Raw genomic sequence first — 21,193 nt, 5'->3', positions numbered from 1 at the left:
AGCATCAGGATTGTCTGGCAGCGCCCAGCCGGGGCACTCCCAAGCAGACTGGGAGCCAGGGCAGGCTCTCTTCAGCCCAGCAACTGTGTGCATGTGTGTTTGGCCAGCCCAAGACGGCCGGCCAAACACACATATGCTCTGAGAATAAGTGCTGAGCACTCCCCCTCACACTCATCACCCCTGTGGCCCCGTCCCTTTACAAGGAAACGATAATAAACAATGTTTATTATCGTTTCCTTGTAAAGGTTTTGTCTCTTGCTGGCAGGGGGGCTACGCTCATCCGTCCTAATGGAGGAGCAGCACCTGCCTTTTCCCACTGTATACACGGTTATTTCTAGAATGGCTAAATCATATCCTCTTAAAGATGTATAGGTGAGCTTATGCCACCCCTGCATATGGGGTTTGAGAAATCTGTGTCCTTTCTATCCCGAATACACGACCAGATGTGAGTGGCTTGACAAATATGCTATGTGCCTAGTATGTGGCCAAAAGTTATATCTATTATCACTTGATTGGTAACTTTTTGCCCAGATTGCTATAATTTCGTTCTGACTTTTTACTGTAACTGACAGACTTTCCTATAGGAATTAACATGCAAAATCTCACTTTTATGGCCCCTTTGTTAATGTTGGCCCCAAATTGATGGAACAGTGCAAAACTTTCCGTGAAGGAGCCAAAGTGGCTTTTCAAATCTCTGTGCAGATTCGTCAAATGTCCCCAACATTATTAAAGAAAAAAACATTTCCTGTGGAAACTGTCATAGCACAGGGTGACCACCACCACTGTGTTATGACTACAGGTAAGTAGGTTGGGGGGCGGGGTGTTAAGGCCCCACAGCCTGTTAAGAACGATAGATAGAGAGACAGGCTCTGCAGCTCCATGAGTAGGATTTCAGGTTTTTTTTAGTTTTTTTTTTTTACCGTTCATACAGGGAAAGATCTCCTTCATCCAAAAAAGAACACAGTTAAAGCATGTTAGTTCGGGTATTTACATGCAGTCTGTCTACGTGTGTGATACAGAGTGAGCCTGTAATATCTGAATATAGTTTGGGAGATACAGACAAAATTGTAAATGGACAATGCACAGGTCTTTTAACAAAAATAAAGGCGAACCCTGGGAACTCCCAAGACTCTGGAAAACACAGATGTACACAAATTTAAACTGCAGATGTTATCGGCATTATAGAGCTGATTGTGACAGCATATCTGGGAGAAAAGTGGGGTCTATTTACGTGTGGGAAGCCGCTTTTTCCTCCTGCCCCCTCTGGGTATTTTCGCTCAATGGATGATTAGTGTAATTTGATCTGGTGGTTCATTTGGAGGCAGTAGGCAAGTGTTAATTACAGTATGCGCACAACAGACTGCTGGAGGTGCCAGAACAAAGTGTCATCCGGAAGAATGGACTTAGTGGACCTTGCATCTTTGCATCCATTAAAATAATTCGTGGCGTGGACTCTTTGGGTTAGCAGGAATGCTTTGTTGACCTTTCGAAACCTAATGAATTTGAAGCAGGAGGCCCCCCATATGTGCTCACGTGGACAGCAGCAGATGTTTTAGTAGGCAGAAGGAAATTACTTCCTGGCACTGTTTAATAATTATTTGTTGACAGTGTTTGTGACAAAGGATTTGGGACGTTCAATTGGTTAGGAGACCTGTGGCGCTGGCAGATGAGTAATGGAAGTACAGTAAAAGGGTTGAGACAAGTATTAAACATGGTCGTCTCCAGCAAACATGTGGAGGTCTAGTAGGAGCGTGGTTAAATCTTTTACAATTTTTAATTCACGTTCCTTTGGTAAACTGCTTTGTTCTGACGAGTTTTTATGTAAAACCTTTAATTTTCATTTTACTTAAAAATACACCGAACTGATTAGTTGTACCTACTGTGACGCTTCATCCTGCATGTGTTACCTGGTGAATAAGTCTATGGAATGTTTTTTGAAGGGCAAGCAGTATAGTATTTGACACGCAGAGCTTTAAGTGGGATGAAAAAAGTGGAGGGCCTCTAAAAGGGGCGTGGCCTCTGTAGTTGGGAGCGTGGCTTAACCCCAAAAAAATACTCGTGTGAAATGTAATATCCTGGAGGTAGCTAACACTCTTACAGAATGCAAAATTAAGTACATCATGTGACTTATAAAGAGGAACTAAACTGCTGATGTGGATTACTGTAACATTTTTTACATTCGTTTTTCAGAAACAGATCAGTGTTTTTGCTACTAAAGTGGACAGGAATACAGAGGCCGACAGGGACCCGTTTCAGTGACCGTTTGTAATTACTTTGGGGTCTCAGACCGGAAGGACCCTGCGTACCTAAAGCCCTGTTGTCAAGTTATATCCGTGCTCGAAGGAGCAGATGGACCTCTGAGTCTCAAATGTATGATCCCTGCTTGTACCGTTGATGCATTTTGAGTATGGTACATAATATATGTTTACATAATTTGCACCTGAAGTGCATACTGCATACCTTACTTGCCTTAGGTGCTCTTGAGAGGTATAAGAGCTAATCGGAGTGGGCATCAGAGCACTACAGTGGATCAGAATCAGGTCACTGAGATTGGAATGAAGCACATCTTCATTGTTTTATCCAGCATTATTACCTTGTTTCGTTGCACAACTTCACATATCAGTACATTGTGGAACGTTCTAAGAGTGAGCTAATTTCATTGACTGATTGCAAGAATTAATGTCAACATGAACTATCTCCTTTGCTAATGGTGATGCTTCAAGAAGCAAGTCTATGTCAGATTCTTAATTCTTGGTTTGTAAATTTGCATGGGCTCAGGTGAACCACGCTGCTTTAGAAATTAATATTAGATGTTAGGAGATGGTTCAGATCAATGTAGACATAGTTCATGATCCTAGTGCAAACATCATCACACCAGCATCTATCAGCACTGTTGTGGAAGCCGCCAAGATCCTTCTGCTAAGGTGATTTAGCTGATCAGACGTTAAAAAAGACAAATTGTGTGCTGTAGTTTAAGTAGACCACACCATGCATAATACAACTATCAATGACATTGTTCAATTCAAAGGTGTTCTATCTCCAAAGTGCTCGAGCGTGTCTAGTAAACACGTTTATGAACCTCATACACCACATGACAGATGTACTAACATCTGGGGATTTACAATCATTGTGCGCCATCTCTGTGGGATAGTGCAACAAACCACAATGTTTACACTTGTATAATATAGGGATCTTGTAAATAATCTAAGTAATTGATCTGCAGAAAATAAATATGCATTGTGACTTTTCAGCAGCTCACTCTTGCTGAATGTAAAAGTTCACAACTCCTAAAACACAGCGTGTAGTACTGTGTGTTTTCTCTGCTCACTAACACAACAAAAGTGCTTGTGTTAATCTTGATGAGGATGAGAAAGGCTTTACATCAAGATTCGGGTGAGGTGGGGGGCTATGTATAATACAGGTGGGTTTTATTATCTCCCATTATTGCAGAAGGCCCTAAACCTTCACAGGTGTGTACAGTAAAAGTAAAGATACCAAATGGGAGAATTTAATAAATCCACATTTAAGCACCCCTGGCCAAAGGCATGTCACAGGAGTTAAGTTGTATTTCCATATGGAAAAAAGAATTTATATTGTAGAACAGAATAGTGCATCAAACATTTGTTTTCTTCTGTGTGGATTTTTTCGTGCTTGTGGAGCATTTTTTTAATGATTGTGGAGCTTGTGACTCCAGAGTCCATTTAGTATGGTATTGGCATGTTAATTATTAATGGATCCCCCCGGACTGGTATCACCCATGTAATATGTGATCCCTTGACTTCAAACAGTGTGTATTTTAGCTGTCTCGAACTGATCGCACTAGTTCTCCATTGTGCTGGAACCGTGCAGTATTAGAAAGTATTCCCTAATGTTTCTGAAAGAGTTACATTCCTTATTCATGTTTAGGTTTTAGGCCCTGTGCATCTCCAGATTTTACGTAATACAGCTTTCATTCCTATTGTACCTTTTACAAAGGGGGTACTGTTTGTCCACTATGTGTTTTAGGGGTGTATGTAGAACATATATCTAGTTTTGAAAATCCCTTAGGCCAGGTGTTTCTGACAAACCTGGCAGTCTTCGGTAAGCAAGCACTTTGCTTGATGTGCGTTGCTCACAAGCTGGCCATAGTGATATAAGCAACTTTTTTTTCTAATAAATACCAGCCCACTGCACTTAAGCCATGTGTTTTACAGTTGTGCAGCCCAAAGTTAAAGTTCGAAATGTGGGAGGCCTAGGCGTCCTTTCTCGTAAGGTTGCTATTTTTCCATAGTTTCTGGTTTTTCTTTTTTTTTTTTTTAACATTAGCAAGTGGTATGGAAAGGTTTCACTGGCTGAGCCGAAGGTGTCTGAAAAAAGTATTTCCTAGGGTTATTATAATGTTCTGAACAAAAACACAGAATCAGGAAAGAACATTTGTTCTTTTATTTTGGCTAATGCCACTCTCCACATAATCAGCAATGATAGTCTGATCCAGAATGCACCCAAATCTGTCAAGGATGACAGTGCCATGTAAGATATTCTGAAATAGAATGTATGTATCTGATTGGCGAATGATTCACTCACTCAACTTCAAAGAAGATATGGTAGTAGCACCCACTGCTCGCTTTTGTGAAGGCCTTCGAGAGGGTGGTCGGATCAGACATCTCACGAGTCTACAATCCAGGTGATGTTGCCTCATGGACATCCCTTTGAGATTTCTAGACCCAATTCTTGTGGGTCATTGGTCACTCCATTGTTAGCCAGATAGAAGACTGGAATGAGGTAAGCATGCAGAGCTTCTGGAGAAGCCCACCCAGGGGAAACAGGCCACCTCCTCTTAAAATGTATGTCTGCCTTGAACATTGGTGCCACCTTACCTTGCATCAATACAGAGCCACCTTTTATGTTTTCCTTCCAAACCTTAGATTAGTCTTTGATCACCCCACTAATTCCATCAACCTATTCCCACCTTTGTTCTCCAAGCTAATGAAAGGGCTCCTCCTAGGCTATTGATCTGCTTATCTTTTTCATCCCATTAGTTCCTAGCAATGCACCCGGGAGCTCTTCTCATGATGGATGCTTTGCCACCATGCTTCGCATTTAGATGCTTGGTGGGGCCTCTCATCAGCTATCGATGCCCTTGTGGCATCAAGGGGTTGCCTTACAATTAATGTCTTTGTAGGAAACTATCATAACTGCACAAATTGTGTACAGATAACCTTAAAGTGTCCTTGTTGAGACAGGAAAAGGAGTGCCCCAAAAGCAAATTATCATGTTGCCTTGTTCTAAGATCCTTGTATGAAGTTGCAGGTATGGGGTTTATTTGCCTTTTAGATAGGAATGTCTTAGGGGCTATAGTTTATAAGAAAGTCCAGAACCTGGTCTGCCTCCAGGATTAGTTTCAGGACAGGACTGTCTTGCAATGCTGCTGCTCCCTCAGTTTACAGCAGGCCACAGTCTGTATCAAAAAAACGAAGTTGCTCTTCTGAAATGCACCTCTCACGCTTGTGTGTGTTTATCGATAGAGTGACAAGTCTTCTTTCATTCCTAATGAACAATTTTCCATTGTACCCGCTCTGCTTATCTGGAGTATCACCAGCCTCTTCCAGCACAGTTGAAGACCTGCTTTCCTCAAAATTCCCTCTGGTGCCCACAATCCTTCCTTCTTAGCACTCAGAGTGCTCTGAGATGCCCCCCATATTGTTTGAGGTCAAGGGCAACAAGTTTTCATGTTTATTTTGTCCTTGGGACAAGTATGCCCAACCCTCTGCAGCACAAACCCTTTGGATGCCAGTTTACAGAGAAAGGAGCTATCTGCAGTTCAGGTAATATGTGTCCCTATGTTAATGCTGTTCGAACTTGTATTTATGGTTCATTAATGAAAAGCCTTCAGCATTAGGGTGAGCGCTGTAAATAAATGTTTTAAGTTCACACTGCACTACTGACAGTGGTTCCAGTAAAAAAAAAAAGCGTACACACGTTTGAAAAGTTTAACAATAGGAGGCTAAGTATAATCCTCCCAGAATGTTCTCTGATTAGATGCAAATGTTTGCAGAAGTTTGTAAGCAAAAGTGAAGATTATTTGTTTTCAAAATAAAATGTTCAGAAAAAAATGTAAGTAGAAAAAAAAAACGTTTTGCTACTGTGAAATTTTAGGTGCCATTTCTTTGAAGCATCATTTAGTAAAATGTGTTGATGCATGCTAGTATTTACAAAAAATATTTCTAGTGGAAAATCAGTGTATCCATTTTCAACAAGATTATGGGAACCATGAAAATAAACAAGCACTGGCAAAGCCAACGATACAACATTTTTCTGAGTCTTTTGGTTTCGTCAATGCGTGTCTTGTTTTGACATGGCTTATGTAGCACTTTATTGTTGTTGGAGCTGCCAGACTCTCACCATAGTAACAAACACTGGCAAAGAGAAAAAAAAAGTTTTTGGTCTCAAAAATCACACACTGCCACCAGTGGCGTAACAAAGGCCCTCCAGACCCCCTTTGGGTCCCCCCTCAGCACAGCACCTGCCCTGAGTGAGTCTGGAGGGGGGACCATCTATGTTCTTTGCAGGGGAACCCCCTCCAGTTTCGTTATGCCACTGATTGCTACAAATGTTCCTGGCACTGAACAAAACTACTTTGTGTGCCAATATGCTACTTGTGGAAGAGCAGAATGTGATCACTCACAGAAAAAACAGTCGATAGAGAGAAATAAAAGTTAAATTAAAAAAAAAAAAATCTTTAACGCCAGATCTACTTGGGGACCCAATTCTTAGAGAGAGTCACAGAAGTGCACCCTGGTATTTTTCTTTGAATTAGTGGCTTTCATGAATTTGCAAGAACTTACAGAAGTAGACCAGGAAATTGAATTCCTAGAAAATATTTGTGAAAATATGCATGTGTAGATTTGCTCATGTGAAAATCTGTTGAGCGTTTACAAGTTCACTTTCCCTCCAACCACTTTTTTTCCCAACCCTGGAAGAACTTATACTTTTGCCATTATCAGGAGTAATTTCCAACCTTTCTCATTATGAGAAAATATTAGAGGAAAGCTGGTGAACATCCTTAAAACATGCAAGTTAGTAGGTCTGCAGACTCAAAGGCATTCTAGCCCTGGAACTATTGCTTACTGCTTCCTCCAGCCCCAATATTTAGATCTGCAGAAAGGTGGCAAAATAAGGTAATTGCTATAGTATGGATTGAAATTGCAAGTATTCAAACCCTACTATAGTTATAGCCCCGGCATAATCAGAGAGGCTATTATCGGAGTTCTTACATTTGGAGATTGCTGCCATAATTTCTCGCTGCACTACATGGCACCAAAGGGACAAGTAGATTTTTTTTACAGGACAGATAGCTTTACAAAGCATTGTGTCCCATGAACAAGTAGATATTTTATTAAATTCCACTCTCTTGTGAGTTTGCATTAATATTGTAAACTGTTGAGCCCTAGAGCACACCTTTAGATATCTCCGAAATGTAACTGTTTGCATCAGTCTTGAGTTCTTATCCTTATTACCACTTCAGTTATGTCTTCAGTAAATTTTACAACAAAACATTTGATTATCACTTGTTTTAGATAGCTCAGCCAGTTGCCCTCCTCTGATCCAGCATCAGTCAGTATGACGAAGAAGGAAATTAGATTACTAACTGACCAATAGGATACTTTGTTTCTTGTGGGCGCTTTGCATGGCTGGCATTTACTGGGTCTGCAGGAATGTTAGACATAAGGTGATAGTCTGTGGATGGGCAAGGCCATGCTGGACACAGTTTGTAGGAGGGGATGTGGCATAAGGGCCAGAGCTGCTGACTTTGGTACTGGGGAACCAGGTACAAGTATGGGCATTGGCTCAACACGATGTGATTCTGGGCACATCACTTAATCTTCTTGTGCCTAAAAGATGAATTTGTCAGTGTGTAATATAACTGGAGCTCAGGTAAAACGAGTTATGTTTGTGCTATATAAAACTGCAAAAAAAATTCCTGGGTCTAGCAAAATGGGGCTCATACTTAAGAGTTTGAATCTGTGATGGGCATTGCTTCTGGGGGGTGCTAGTGTTTGTGGATAATTAAACAGTAACTCTCAATTAGGGGTGGGATAACTCCTTCAATTTGCTGTAGTGTAATTACTCAACAATACACGAAGAGAGTAGCCCTGCATTTAGCTCTATTTTCTTAGCACAAAATGTACTCTTGCATGCAAAATGGACACAAGGATACATTTGCACTAAGAAAATAACGCTAAATGCAACAAAACAGCAGCATCTAGCAACCACTTCTGTTCTGTTCCAGTGCTCTTGCATAAGAGTGTTAGCCTGAAATCAGTCAAAATTAAGCAAACGTGTATTTGCCTAATTTCAGGTAATTTCACCTCACAGTGGTAACGCGGAATTACTCCAGTTACTATGTCGTACTTAAAATTGTGTCCAGGCCTACTCTCAATCGTGTCTGCAACATTAGCGTTGTGTGGCAGGCGGTTCAGAAAATAAAAAATGTGTTAATCTCAACAGAGCAAATTTAAACTAAAACCCGGTGTTCGATTCTTTTCGTATGAGAACGGCCAGCAAACCAACATTGCGTTATAATAGAAATACGTAGGCATTTGTAGAACGCTGCACGCATTGATGGCGCCCGCTTGTGGTGTGATTTTTTTGCATATTTGCATGACAGACGAACATTCAAATAGTAATCGTGCTCCGCCTTAGAAAGTGCGCGTGGCCACGCCCAGTAAGTTAGGCAGCTGTGCGCAGCTCCCCTGTGGGGCGCTGGAGTACAGTATAGTGAGAGCAAGAGAGCCTCTAGCAGCACACCCCTGAAACGTAATCGTGGTGAGGGCTGAGGCGCGAGGCATTACCTAAATCCAGGCAAAGACGTCCGCTGCACCAACCTCTGCCGTAGCACCTTAACATGCCCAATTGTAATGCACAGTCTTCTGTCTTTCGGTTGGAGACGAACATGTAATGTTTGAGTTACATAAACCTGCCGTTCAAGCCTGGACGGCTTACAGCCGAGCATGACTCTAATTAGTGAAAATGGGCTCGTTTGATCCAGTCGACCAGTCCTGAAGTATGCAGCACTTTATGCAAAAAAATAAAAGTGTCCCTGGGAACATTCCACCTGCTAGCTCAAGTGACAAAAAGGAAACAGCCGCGTTTTCCGAGATAGGCTCCCACGGGGACACGGTGGGAACGAGGCTGGTGTTGCTCGCATCCCCTGTGAGCCCTACCTGTGCTCTGCCCTCAGTCGGCAGAGTAAGTGCAGGGAGCCCCCCGCCTCTGCGCTGCGGGTCTCGGGGTATTTGTTTTAGCCGTTTCTGTACTCAGGCTTTGCTGTTGTTCAGAACCCCATAGAAGTGAGCAATTAATCGTGCCACGGCAGGTTAAGGGTGGAAGTCTCCCGAAAGTGACATCATCAGTGACGCGCCACCAAAAAGTTGCTCATCTCTGCTGTTTTAGTTGAACTAGGTTATAAAATTAAGATCACACGTTTCCATTTATGTAGTTTATCGGCTACAGAGAGGGAGCGGATTACAATAAAAAGGGCAGTCCCTTTCCGTGACCTAAGGAAGTGTAGCGATATACTATACCACTAGTTTTGTTGGCACAAAAGGTGGGGAGGGGGTGTTGGTGTAAGAGTGTCTTTGTGTGTACGCGCGAGCCGCATAACAAGAAGGCCCCAATGTGATCCTTTAATGTGGGCGCCTTAGGGCGAGTGGAGACAAAAGTAATCCTCTTAAATAGGTACACTTGCAACCGAAACTAAAAGGGTTACTCATTCTAATACTGTCCACTTTAAAGTATGCCAGGTAAAAATGGAACGGTCTTGCTCTCGCTACCTAAAAGTAGTTAGTAAGCATTTCCTACTTTCGGAAAAGCTTAAATTAAGTCATTCGGTGCTGTACCCTGGGTCACCCTTACCTCTGCGTGCTGTACACATAAGCACGTTGCTCTAGTTAAGTGTCCGCTCTTTCATTCCTTTTCCGCTTACCTCGTTTTTATCTACCCTCAGCTTCGCTTGAGCTTTGTCCACAGTTTTGTCGTTACCTACCTTTTCTGTGTCCCCTTTTCCTCTGACCTCGACTCTATTGTATTAGCTCACAGTTCTCACTGACCTGTGTCTTCAGCTGCCGGCATATGCCACAGGAATTTCTGTACTTAAACCCGCCCCCCTTTTAGTTCTGCCCTTAGCCATCCAGCAGGGCACTCTGCCCTCGGCCTTTCCCCGTGCCCAGCCACCAACATACCCCTCGGCCCCTCTCCGTGCTGTGTTTGGCCCCCTCACCCCCCGGTCTCCTGTGCGCAGCCTTGCCCCCTCCGGGGCTCTGCGCCCAGCCGCCCATGACCCCACTCCAGGTTGTAATTTCCGACACCCACCTCTGTGATCTTGATAAAGTGGGTCCTCTCTGCCACATGTCAGCCCCCTCCCCTCATTGTGCCCTACCAGCATGCCCAACACCCACTATGGCCTGCATTCAGCCCAATCATCTGCGCTTTACGCTCGCCACCTGTGTTCCTCCTTCAGTCCCTTTTGCCCTCGCACCCCCGTTGTTATGCCATGGGACATCTGTCCCCCGCGTGGTGTCAGCCGCCCCTCTTCCCCACACAGAAAGACTCCGTGTTGTCCCTTTGGCGCGTCACTCGTTCACCCTTCACCGCTCTATTCTTTGCGTTTCCCTAACACCCCCTCCACCCCGCCCTGTGCCACGCTTGCCCTCAGACGGACCCATCTGCCCCCGTCTGCTCCAGCGTCCCCTGTGCGGCGTGCACGGCAGGAGCCGGCCTGCACCACTGCAGCTGCGGGGGAGGGGGCTGTAATCCGAGCCGTGTATTCTCTGAGAGCCAGTGACAGGCGCCGCCTCCTCCCGGGCTCCGCACACCGTCCTGTGCAGCGAGCGGCGGCCCCGCTCTCACCGCCCCTGACGTGCCCGAGCATGTCCATAGCAGACTCCGGGACAGACCTACCTGGGCAGGGCGCACGCGGCCGTGCACCGACACACCGGGGCGCCTGCATCCTCTGAGAGCCCCCCGCCACCACCATGGGCTTCTACGGCACCCTCAAAATGATCTTCTATAAAGTAAGTCGCCCCCCTCCGCCCCGTTAGCCCCTCATGCCCCGGGATGGACGCCCTGGACCCGAGCCTACATGTTAAAAATCCGTGCCAATGCGTGCGGACAGCTCGGTGCCCATGCCGTGGCTTCACTTGCCGACATTTCACGCGAGCGTATAATGTTGTGTTGCTTTTATTAATGTGTATTCTTTCTCTAATCGCCCACTGGTGTGAGGATTACTGTTTTGCTGCTATTGTCGTGGCCAAAAGCCTTCCGGTGCCTGGCGTTTGCACCTGTGTTCCATTGCGAGGATTCATGATATGTAAACACACACACGCACTGTGAGGATATGTTGCAAAATGTTGCCCCAGCCGAGGCCGAGTGATGGGCGCTTTGAGTGTGCATGCTCGTGTCCTTATGTTTTCGGCTACCTGTGCCACATTCCCCTGGTTCCCAGGGTATTTTGGGGGTCTTTGGGCACAGTGCGACTGTTCATTTATCTGGTGTCACCTGGCTCTTGCTGCGCCAGGGTGTTGCCAAGCCCTACTGCATGGCAGCAACCTCGTCGGGATGATCGGTGCCACCGCACGGGCATTTGCAGGGAGCTGTTGGGTAAATAAGACCCGCTGATGCTTTCGATAAAAGCGGCGATGCCCATCATAGAATGTTGCACTGTCTCTGCGGAGCTGGGTCGGGGTGCAGATACCGGGAGTGGTATAAAACCATCCTTTCTGTTGTCCGAGAGACCGAGGAATCCTCAGTGTGCCTGCTTTTCTAAGCCTCCTGCTCGGGGTGGTCTCCCCTGAGCACTGGGCACGGGATCGGATTGTTGTGCTTCTTTCACAAGACGTTTGAAACGGGCTGAGGGAACCCCGCAGCAGCGCGACCTCTGTCCGGTTGCCCACAAGTGGTGTTTTGTCCTCTGCCCGGGGATGTTGGTGTGGCCGTGGAGCCTTGGCGCGGCTTGTGAGATAGCCTGTGCCCGTGCACGCACTGCTAATGAAAGCAGAGAGCGTGCGACCAGAGCTGGCTACCTTACTCCACGAGGAAACCCAGTCTTACATCTGGTGGCTCTCCAGAGAAGGGGTTTCCCAGTTTCATAGGAAGGCTGCCTTTTCATGTGACTCGTGGTGTCAGGACATATATACCACAAGTGTAATCATACTCTTCTTTGAGTACATAGAGTGGAGTACATATTCCACAACAGTTGCACCGCATGTGCGGCAGATCTCCTGCCTGCTTACGAGCGTACGCTCTTTAGAAACATGTGGGACGGTCGGTGTGCTGTGCTGCTCGCTGCTTGTATGAGTCTCGGGATGTGTGTGTGTACAAACCCCTGATCGCACATTGAATGCCACATAAATCTGAGAGAGGCGCGTCAGAATCCGTGCACCTTTTGATTCATTACCCCCCTTATCTGGGCTGGTAAGGCAGAGCAGCCTTTCTCCCGGCGATTCTTCAGCCTCCTATTGATTTCCTGATAACTTGCAATAGTTTGTCGCTTTAAGGAGCAGGTTCACCTTCACCCCAGCAATGTCTCGGTCTTAATGACGCTCCTCCCCAGGCATGCCCAATGTTTCCGCAGAACTGTTTTAAAAACGTAATTCTAACTATATTCAGCTGTAATACGCAAGCGGTGTCTTCCAAATGCTGTTTGTGTTTTCAAAAGTGTATGTAATATTAAGTATGGTTTTATCTGAGCTGCGTAACGCCATTTAGTACTATATGGTTCCATAACGCAATGAGGAAAAAGTTGAAACGAAGTTTTTTTTTTTTTTTTTAAAGAATAATTTATCTAGCAATTAATGCCTCCATATTCCTTTCGTTCTGATGCGTGGCAGATCATTTTGTGTCCTTTCATTTGAAATATGTAAAGCACAGCAACACGAGTCTTCTCAGCCAGGACCCAGACTCTAATGAGAAATCTATGCGTATCCATATGTCAACGGGGCCCATGTCACGTGGGACACACAGCCAGCCCTGCTTTTTAATGACTGAATATATTATGCACACTCAAACCAGTAGGCAAATACATATAATTGCAATCGTAAAACTGCAGATCCCATAGTTAAAAGGGTTGATGGTTCAAAATCTAGGGGCCTTCTTGATATGGGGCCTGTTTGCATCAGCACGCAATCCGAAAATATTGGTCCAACTGCATTTAAATTGTGTTCTCATAACAATTGGAGTGGAATCATCCAGTTAAATCTACAGAGGAAAATTTGCATCGTGAATACCTGGTTGCTCAGACTAATATCTGGAAGGCCAGACAGTACTGGTGAGATGCTCAAATGGAAGAAACTGTAGCCTTGTACAATGGATTGCACTGCATCTGGCACACTCAGTAATTCATTCCTCCGTTTTTCTTCCCTTTCAGATGAAGAGAAAGTTGGACCATGGCTCAGAGGTCCGTTCTTTCTCTATAGGAAAGAAGCCCTGCAAAGGTTCGGAGTACACCAGGTAATAACATTTACTGATGCATCCATATCTTGTAGTTCTTGTGCACACCCTGTTTTGCCAGTGGCCAGTATAAGTGTTTAGTGTGAGGACAGCTCGGTTATCCTCCCTGCCTCAGAACACAGGTGTGGGGACCACATACTTGTCTTATGCCTGAGACGTAGCAGCATACCTGCCCAGGGTGCAGTTGTAGGGCCCTCTTAGGGAACAGGATGATAACTCAATTGTAGGGACCTCCTTAACACAAACATGTCATAGGTGCTCCTTAGTTGCCGACCTTCCCAGAGCACAGGCGTGGGGCCTCTTTTGTGCAAATGATCACAGGGCATAGGTGCATGTCACTCCATAGCTGCAAACCCCGGGCACATTTTTAGGGCTCGCAGTATAAAATGACATGAGGCACGGTTGGCTGGCACCCCCTAGCTGCAGACCTGTGTGGCTCCATCCTTTGTGCAGACTGTCATAGGGCACATGTGCATGGCAGTATGTAACTGCAAAGCCAGAGCACATTTGTATGGGCCCGGAGTACAAGATGGTAGAATGTAACGGTGTATGGCAGTCCATAGCTGCAGACCTGGGTTGCTCTCTCATTGGTGGAAACTGTCATAGGTCAGAAAAGCATGGGATACCTTAGCTACAGAACTCAGTGGGACACCCACTAGCAGAAACTATCTTAGGGCATAGGTGCATGGTAAACCCTGGTTTGAAATCTGTGTCGCTGTGTTTAGTAGAAGCTATAATAGGGCATACATGCAGGCAGTCCTTAGCTGCAGACCTGTGTGGGGCCCTTCTGAGTTTAAACTGTTGAAGGACACAGGTGTATGGCACTCCATGCCTTCAGACCTGTTCTGGGTATAAGTGTCTGACACCAAACATCACAAACTTATCTAGGTCTCTCTCTAGCTGGTGCCATCAAAAGGCCCTCCATATCGACGGATCCTTGCTGTACTGTAGCCCATTTATTGTTATGCTTTTTATTTCCCTGCAATTTTGAGGATACCTTTAACGGGACGCCTTGTTTAGCTCTGGAGTTGAGCGTATTCACTACAAGAAGGGAAGCCATGCCAGAGAACTGGGCTTGAACTCGTGCAGTTTTGACTGCCAATCACCCAAGACACATCTTGAGAAGAGAGTTCACACGGATCAAACACTTGGCTAAGGTGACCAAGTGAAATGAGTTCAGAAGTGAACTCCAGTTGGGGAGTTGGTTGTAGTCTGCCAGTGAGCTCTCTTAATGTCAGCACAGTTGTTGTCAGCCGTCGTCATTAAGGACACTTGGCACCTTTATTTTTTGCATATGCTAAGAGTTCTGCATCTATAAATGTTGATGTCCTTGCTCCCTACTGCCATAACAACGAGCTCCAATTGTTCGCTGCTGTCATATTCAATCACATCAGTCCAGCATTTGCAAGGGTTCAGAACTTCCCCTGCTGCGAGGAGTTTACCGCTACTGAAGGGTTCCGCTTGCCAGATGCAATTAGTCGCGGCAGATCGCTTTGTGTTGGCCATTTTGGAATTGTATGCAATCTTTGTTTAAGTGTTCTCTGGGTGTGCTCAGCCCAGTAATTCCTGCCTGGTCAGAGTGTGTATCTTGACCTCTTTTTAAAGGTCATTACAGGATACTGTAGCAAAAACGAATGTTGAGAGTGTATTTAGATTGGCTTCTCATTAAACACTAATTAGTTTGTAACCTTTAAATTTTTTCCTTTATAAAATATGTTTTTCTCAGTTTGCCAGTAATAGCAAATTAGCACGTATTGTGGATATGACGCATTCCATGTCCAGAAATCCTCTTCTGTTCACTTATGGACTTCCTGTGATCCACCACAACACTCCCACGGTGAACATAGACTATGCTTCCGATGTTTCAGTTTTTTTTTTATGGTTTGCTTCTTGCGAACTTCATGTAAGCTGTGTTTATGTTGCAGTAGTTTAGCCGAGGGTCTTCACAGCGAGACCTGGGTATCGGTGACACATGTACTGAGTGCTGATAGTGGCCCGTGAGTGAAGAAAAGGGAGCTCAGGGGAAGAGGGACTGAACAGAGGTGGGGGGCTGTCACCCTGTATTTCACATGAGCTTCACATTAGTTCTTATTCTTTGATAATGTAACACAGGGCATTTACAGCCAAGTCCTGGATATAGGTGGATGATATTCCAAGAGTTCTAAAAGTGGACCTGGAGTGAAGAAAAGAAGGCCCTTTGGGGTCCACCCATGCACCAATTTGTTTCACATCAGCTTCACGGAAGTCTAGCAGAGGGTCTTCACAGCCGAGACCTGGTTATGGGTGACAAATACACCCAAGGGCATACAGTGGCCCTTGAGTGAAGAAGGGGTCTGCCCTGGGGTTCACCAAACCCCTGGTTTGTGTCAGTGGAACTTTTAATAAATTATGCTAATTTGAAAGAAGTTTAAGAGTCTTTACAACTGAGGCCCCATGGGTGAAACTTGCCTGAGTGCAGACAGAATAAATTGGGAGGGTGTCTCAGAAGTCCATCTTATCTTTACTCTTACATAGTTCTTGTAGCACTGGGCCAAGTAAGGCATAAACGAGACACAAGGACCTGGGTGCTAAAATCACTGGGCACCGGCCTGGTTGAAGGTGTGGCTCTGGAGCTGAAGGTTTTGCCAGCAGGGGGCTGGAGGGTCCCAGCGATGTTCTCTGCACACTCGAGACACCTCACCACCCAGGGCAAGCCGAGTTTTACACAGTACAGAAGAATACCTAAATGTTGTCCTTGATCGGATTCCATACATACCTGAGGGATATTCTAGATCCCTATACCCCCCACCGGGGCAGCAGAGAAAGGACTTGCTTTGTAGCATTTCTGCTCTTGAACCTATGTAAAAGCTGCATCGTACACATGGGTGCTGCTTCCTAAACTGCCTCATAGGGTCGGCTTTTGACATGCTCCTGCTGGGCCAAGCCCAGGCCCCTATGTCCAGAGGGTAGTAAGGAGCTGTCTGCATTAAGGTCATGCACACACCAGAGTCCTCTCATCTGTCTCCAGTGATCCAGATTAAAGGGCTTTCACACATTTTTAGGGTCAAGCGCAAATTGCTCTGACCCTGGTGCAATCTCCCTGGGGGCTTTTAACCAAGCCCATCAGTTTGGTTGGTTCGTGGACTTGCCTTTTACAATTCACTTAATTTCATTAGTGAAAGGCATGCACAAGTCATGCCTTTTCCGGTGTTTAACCCTCCTCGAGCGCACTGATCAACTACTGAAAACATACAAGTCTCCATGTTTTCCGTGTGGTTTCTGGACTACTTTTTCTCTTTATTTCACAGACAGCGCAATCTTGCTGGTTCTGTTTATTTTACAGGCAGTGCGACTTTGCTGGGCAGTAGTTGTGCGCTTTGCATGACATCGACCCTGTTACATAGCTAATTGCACTTTTGCCAGTTACATGGCTTATTGCACTTTGCCGGTTACTTGGATAATTGTACTTTTGCCGATACGCTTCACTGCGAGCGAACTTCTGTTTCCTTTTGTGTGTCTCCGTCACGCTTCATTGGGGCCGTGGGCTCGCTTATGTGAAACTGTTTTACTTTTTATTAGTTTATGTGGCAAGAAAAGTCCGGATAGGAGTTTAAAACGGGAATAGCTATACCTCGAGCAAACGTGAAACCTGTTGCATTACAAATGCTTGTTTTAAACATGCTGCAGTAGCTGTTTTTAACACCAGACAGCCTGCTGTGTTGCTCTCCCGTTTCCCTATCACCCCCTCCAGCCACACGCTGTTTACCCCCTCACAAAAACAGCTTGGCCCCAACCTGTGGAGAAAATCCCATCCTGTGATTCAGGTGTGGGAGAGGTGCAGAGATGGTTCAGGGGCCAGTCACAACTCTGAGGGAATCAGCTAGAGAGTGGCCTGAACACACAAGGAGCTCCCTGTTGCCTCATGTTATTCACCAGCAGCAAGAAGAGTGCCAAATATTTTGCCACGTACGGCACTATCCTGGCAAAGGCCAACTCTGCTACCACAGCAGTCAATGAATGGGGAACGACCAAAGTGGTAACCAGTTTAAAGAGGGCCTCTCTTCCTTGCCCATGTCTACCCTTCTGCGAAGGGCCGAATTCTGGCTTGGTGTAAGTACCAGGACATACTGTCGAGACAGTACGTAAATAACTACGGCTTGGCTTTGCAGATTTCCCCCAATTTGCGCAGCAGTTTTTCATTTGATATACTGCGTTTTTTTGTCTATGTAGGTCTCGAATTTTTCTTTTCAACATCGTGTGGGAATTTGTATGGTTTGGCAATGTGTGATACCTGCTCAGTTAGGGCGAGATCTGTCGATTATATCCTGGGGAATATCAGGCTAATGTACATTCACACCATTGGGTTGACTTTGTTATAAGGGGCCTGCCACCCGCTGGGCCCGCAGCTTTCTGAAGGAGGCCGGAGGTGTGCCCCGTTGCTGTACCTACAGCATACTGTTTGTTTCACCTGAAACTTCTGCTCAACCTGTTCTGTTTGCTCAGGTGAAAGGGCATTGGCGTTTGTGTTTGCATATTAACATCACTTGAATAAGCCGATGAATGTGAACTGCACTGTGTATGTAGTAATACAAAGCTGCTCCCAGAGCAAGTGTGTTTGGCTGTATATTGAAACAACACCCATTATCATAAGTGCACAAAACGTACATTCATTGAGATTCGTGAAGGTCACCCCTTTTCAGAACTGCTGCAGTTTTAGCCCTGCTCTACCATGGCAAACTGAAGGAAGACGCAGAGGAAAGCCAAGTGGGCAACATGTCTGCCCTCCCAAAAGACTTGTAGGTGCCAGGCTCCAGTTCCAGTAGAGTAATCGCAGACGTTCATCCTTTAGAAGGAGATAAAACGAGCATCAAAGTGCTTGGTAGTAATAGCACATATTCGTAAGGACATATTTAATTTACTTTGAGTGTAAAACAGTAATTCACAATTAGAATAATTATTATCATGCGTTTTCCTAATTCATTTATGTGAGGTCCCTGTTCACTTGTTGACCCAAAAGGAAAATTGATAATTTACAAACCTCCTTATTGGCCTGAAGCAATTCAAGACTCCAGTCCAGGGAGAGACTGATCTCCGTAGTATAGTAAACTCCTGTTTCTGTGATGTGCCATTTTGAAGGTATGGGGCTGGTCTTCTACTCTTCTGTTATCCTGGTCTGTTGCAGAGTCCACAGAGGTCTTCCTTTTTGCATTCACCATTGCGTTTTTGGGGAGCCTAAACAATGCAACATATCTCCAAAACAGTTGTTGCTGGCTTCACATAATAAATACACAATAGCTTGTGGACAGCAGGATAGCTTTCCGTAAACCTTTTACTAATAACATGGCTTCGTGGATGTGTGGATCTGCTGTAGTCCAGTGTTGGATCATTAAAAGATCTTTGGTTGCCTAACCTGTAGATTTACTCGTCCTTTTTTCTTTCTGAGATCAATAAACAATGCAGCTAAGTAGCTTAATATTAACATTCGATATCTGTGGAGCCTCTTCTCGAGGTCCTGGTACAGCAAGTGATTACTGGCAGTGTTCATAAGGGGCATTGTTAATTACTGCTGGTGCCCTTGGTGCTTCGATGCCAACTATGATTGTATAACCTGGTAACGACCTGTGCACTTGATTCTTCAAGGGTAATGAAGAACTGCAAGGTTTATTCCAGGAGATGGTAGAAGGTTGAACTCGTATGCAGTATGACATGTTTGACATCGAAAAACTTTAATGTTCAGTCAGAGCTGCAGCTTGAAAAATATGAACCAAATGTTCCTACTTCACACAACCTACATACGTTGGTTTTCAAATAAACAGTATTGCCATCTGCAAATAGTAACATAACATGTTTTTCCAGCCTAGCATACTTCAGTGGCTTCTAAACACTGTCTTCAGTTTGTAATCAAGTGGTTCAATCACCAGGGCAAATGGGAATGGGGGGGGAATAGACATTACATTGCACCCTTGTCCAAGTCCCTTCTTTGTGAAACAGAGAACTTCTGAGTCAGACTTATCTCCTCTAATGAGTATGCAATGCTTTTCAACATCCAACATCACCAAAGCAAACTCCCCATCTCCCTTCTGTCACTTCGTCCATTGAAAAATGTCACAGATTCGCTGCCTTTCATGATTATTCGTAACTCGCATAGGTCCATGTGTATTGGTCCCCTGTTACCCTTGTGACACTGTTAGCTGGGGCCTTCCCAAGCATTTTATCAACGTTCTGCATAGTCAGTAAATTGTATAGCTTATTGCGAGCGTAATGGTTTTTGGAAGGAACTCCACTTTTTCTTCTCTAGTGAGACCTAGACGGATTCAAGAGACAGATGCCTCCCTCAGTACCCTCATATCTGTCCTCCATCATTGCTCCTTACCCTCTCAGCAGTACTGCGCCCTCTAAATCAGTGTATGTATATAATCAGCAAAGGTGTCCCTGGAGCCACTCAAGTCCCTGGAGTAAGAGGAATACGAAGAATGGTGATACTGACCTCGCCATTTCTTTTTTATTTGTCCACCTCTGCAATTGTAAGGTGCAAAGTTCAGGTCCTGAGGAAACGCAACATTCACTTACTGCCTCTTTTGACAGGGTCCTGCTCTCTATCTCTAAATATAGCCTTTAAATCTCCTGTACTGTCAAGTCAGTAATCTGGTTCCTGAAGGCATGTTGTGTCCAGTGTCCTCAATATGAAAACATTAAACACTCCTGCTTTGTACTCAAGGATAACAAGAAGTCCTATCATCATGTTCTAACACCCATTCCAAGCACAGCACCTGGCAAAAACAACCCATTCTCACTTCAGTGGCATTATTACCCAGTCCTCTGAAGAGGACAATCTGCTCCCTCCCACCCAACCCAGAGCCCTTATAATAGTTTAAGGGTAGAGCAACCATGGGCTTTCCGCAACCCCAACACAGTTAAACAGTAAACACAAAGAGTACAGCTCCAGTGAAGAACATAGTGGCCTCTCATTGTGTTAGCCCCCTCCCCCAATAGAGTAGACAGGGGGAACCAGGGCACCCCATCTTGAATCAAAGGTCTTTCTGCAAACAACCAGCAAATGTTGGGAACTCACTGTTCCCCAAATAGACCTTTTACAAAGTGCCTTCCATCACCCTGCATCATTACACTTCTGCCAGTTCAGCACTTCCAATTGTTTTTCACTTTTTAATCCCTCCTTATACAATTTTGCAGTATTCATAGCAGCCATCTCAACATTGACTCTACTGTGAGTTGTTTAGGCAGAAGCCAGTAGCTTACTGCACCCTCGGTATTCTGCCTTCCAGGACACATACCTACCCTTCCCAGATTGTTTGGTACAGTTAGCAAAGTACCAAACAATGCTTAGACAAAAATCGGAAAACTTATGAACAACATGATAACGACATCTGTATGTATGAACACATAGCGCTGCCTTTAGGTTTCCTAATTGAAGACAAGCCAGTTCAGTATGGGCATCCAGTGTCAAGATAAGCAGTCCTATTTGCACATGTTGAAATGAGCAGCTGCATCACTATGTTGATATGCTTTCCTATTTTTGTCTAAGCTTTGTTTGGTACATTAACTATCTTATTTATGTTAGGAAATTGAATTGTATCAAGAGATGACTCGTGGGAAAAAAAATGTTCTTATGATACATTGTTTCTCTAGGCTATTTTGATATTCGATGAATTGGTGTCACAGGCAAATCCTGTGTGACATTCTTTTCAGTTAAGTTAATTTTCGACCAGTG

The 21,193-nt window shown here is 44.9% G+C and overlaps 1 protein-coding gene across 4 annotated transcripts in view; it reads left to right on the top strand.

Moving 5' to 3' along the window:
• The window catches only part of FBXW7 (F-box and WD repeat domain containing 7), a 547,043-nt gene that overhangs the window by 443,127 nt on the left and 82,723 nt on the right, over positions 1-21,193 (top strand). For 3 of the 4 annotated variants that reach the window (XM_069242654.1, XM_069242653.1, XM_069242660.1), the window contains one exon: positions 13,403-13,485. In XM_069242654.1, the coding sequence (XP_069098755.1) occupies positions 13,403-13,485 (83 nt within the window). Of the gene's footprint in view, positions 1-10,444; positions 11,052-13,402; positions 13,486-21,193 lie in introns of those variants that run through there. The other variant, XM_069242668.1, reaches the window with a different exon arrangement.

Source organism: Pleurodeles waltl, chromosome 1_2 (assembly GCF_031143425.1).
Source record: "Pleurodeles waltl isolate 20211129_DDA chromosome 1_2, aPleWal1.hap1.20221129, whole genome shotgun sequence".
Classification (NCBI taxonomy): domain Eukaryota; kingdom Metazoa; phylum Chordata; class Amphibia; order Caudata; family Salamandridae; genus Pleurodeles; species Pleurodeles waltl.
This window is presented reverse-complemented; position numbering and strand designations above follow the sequence as displayed.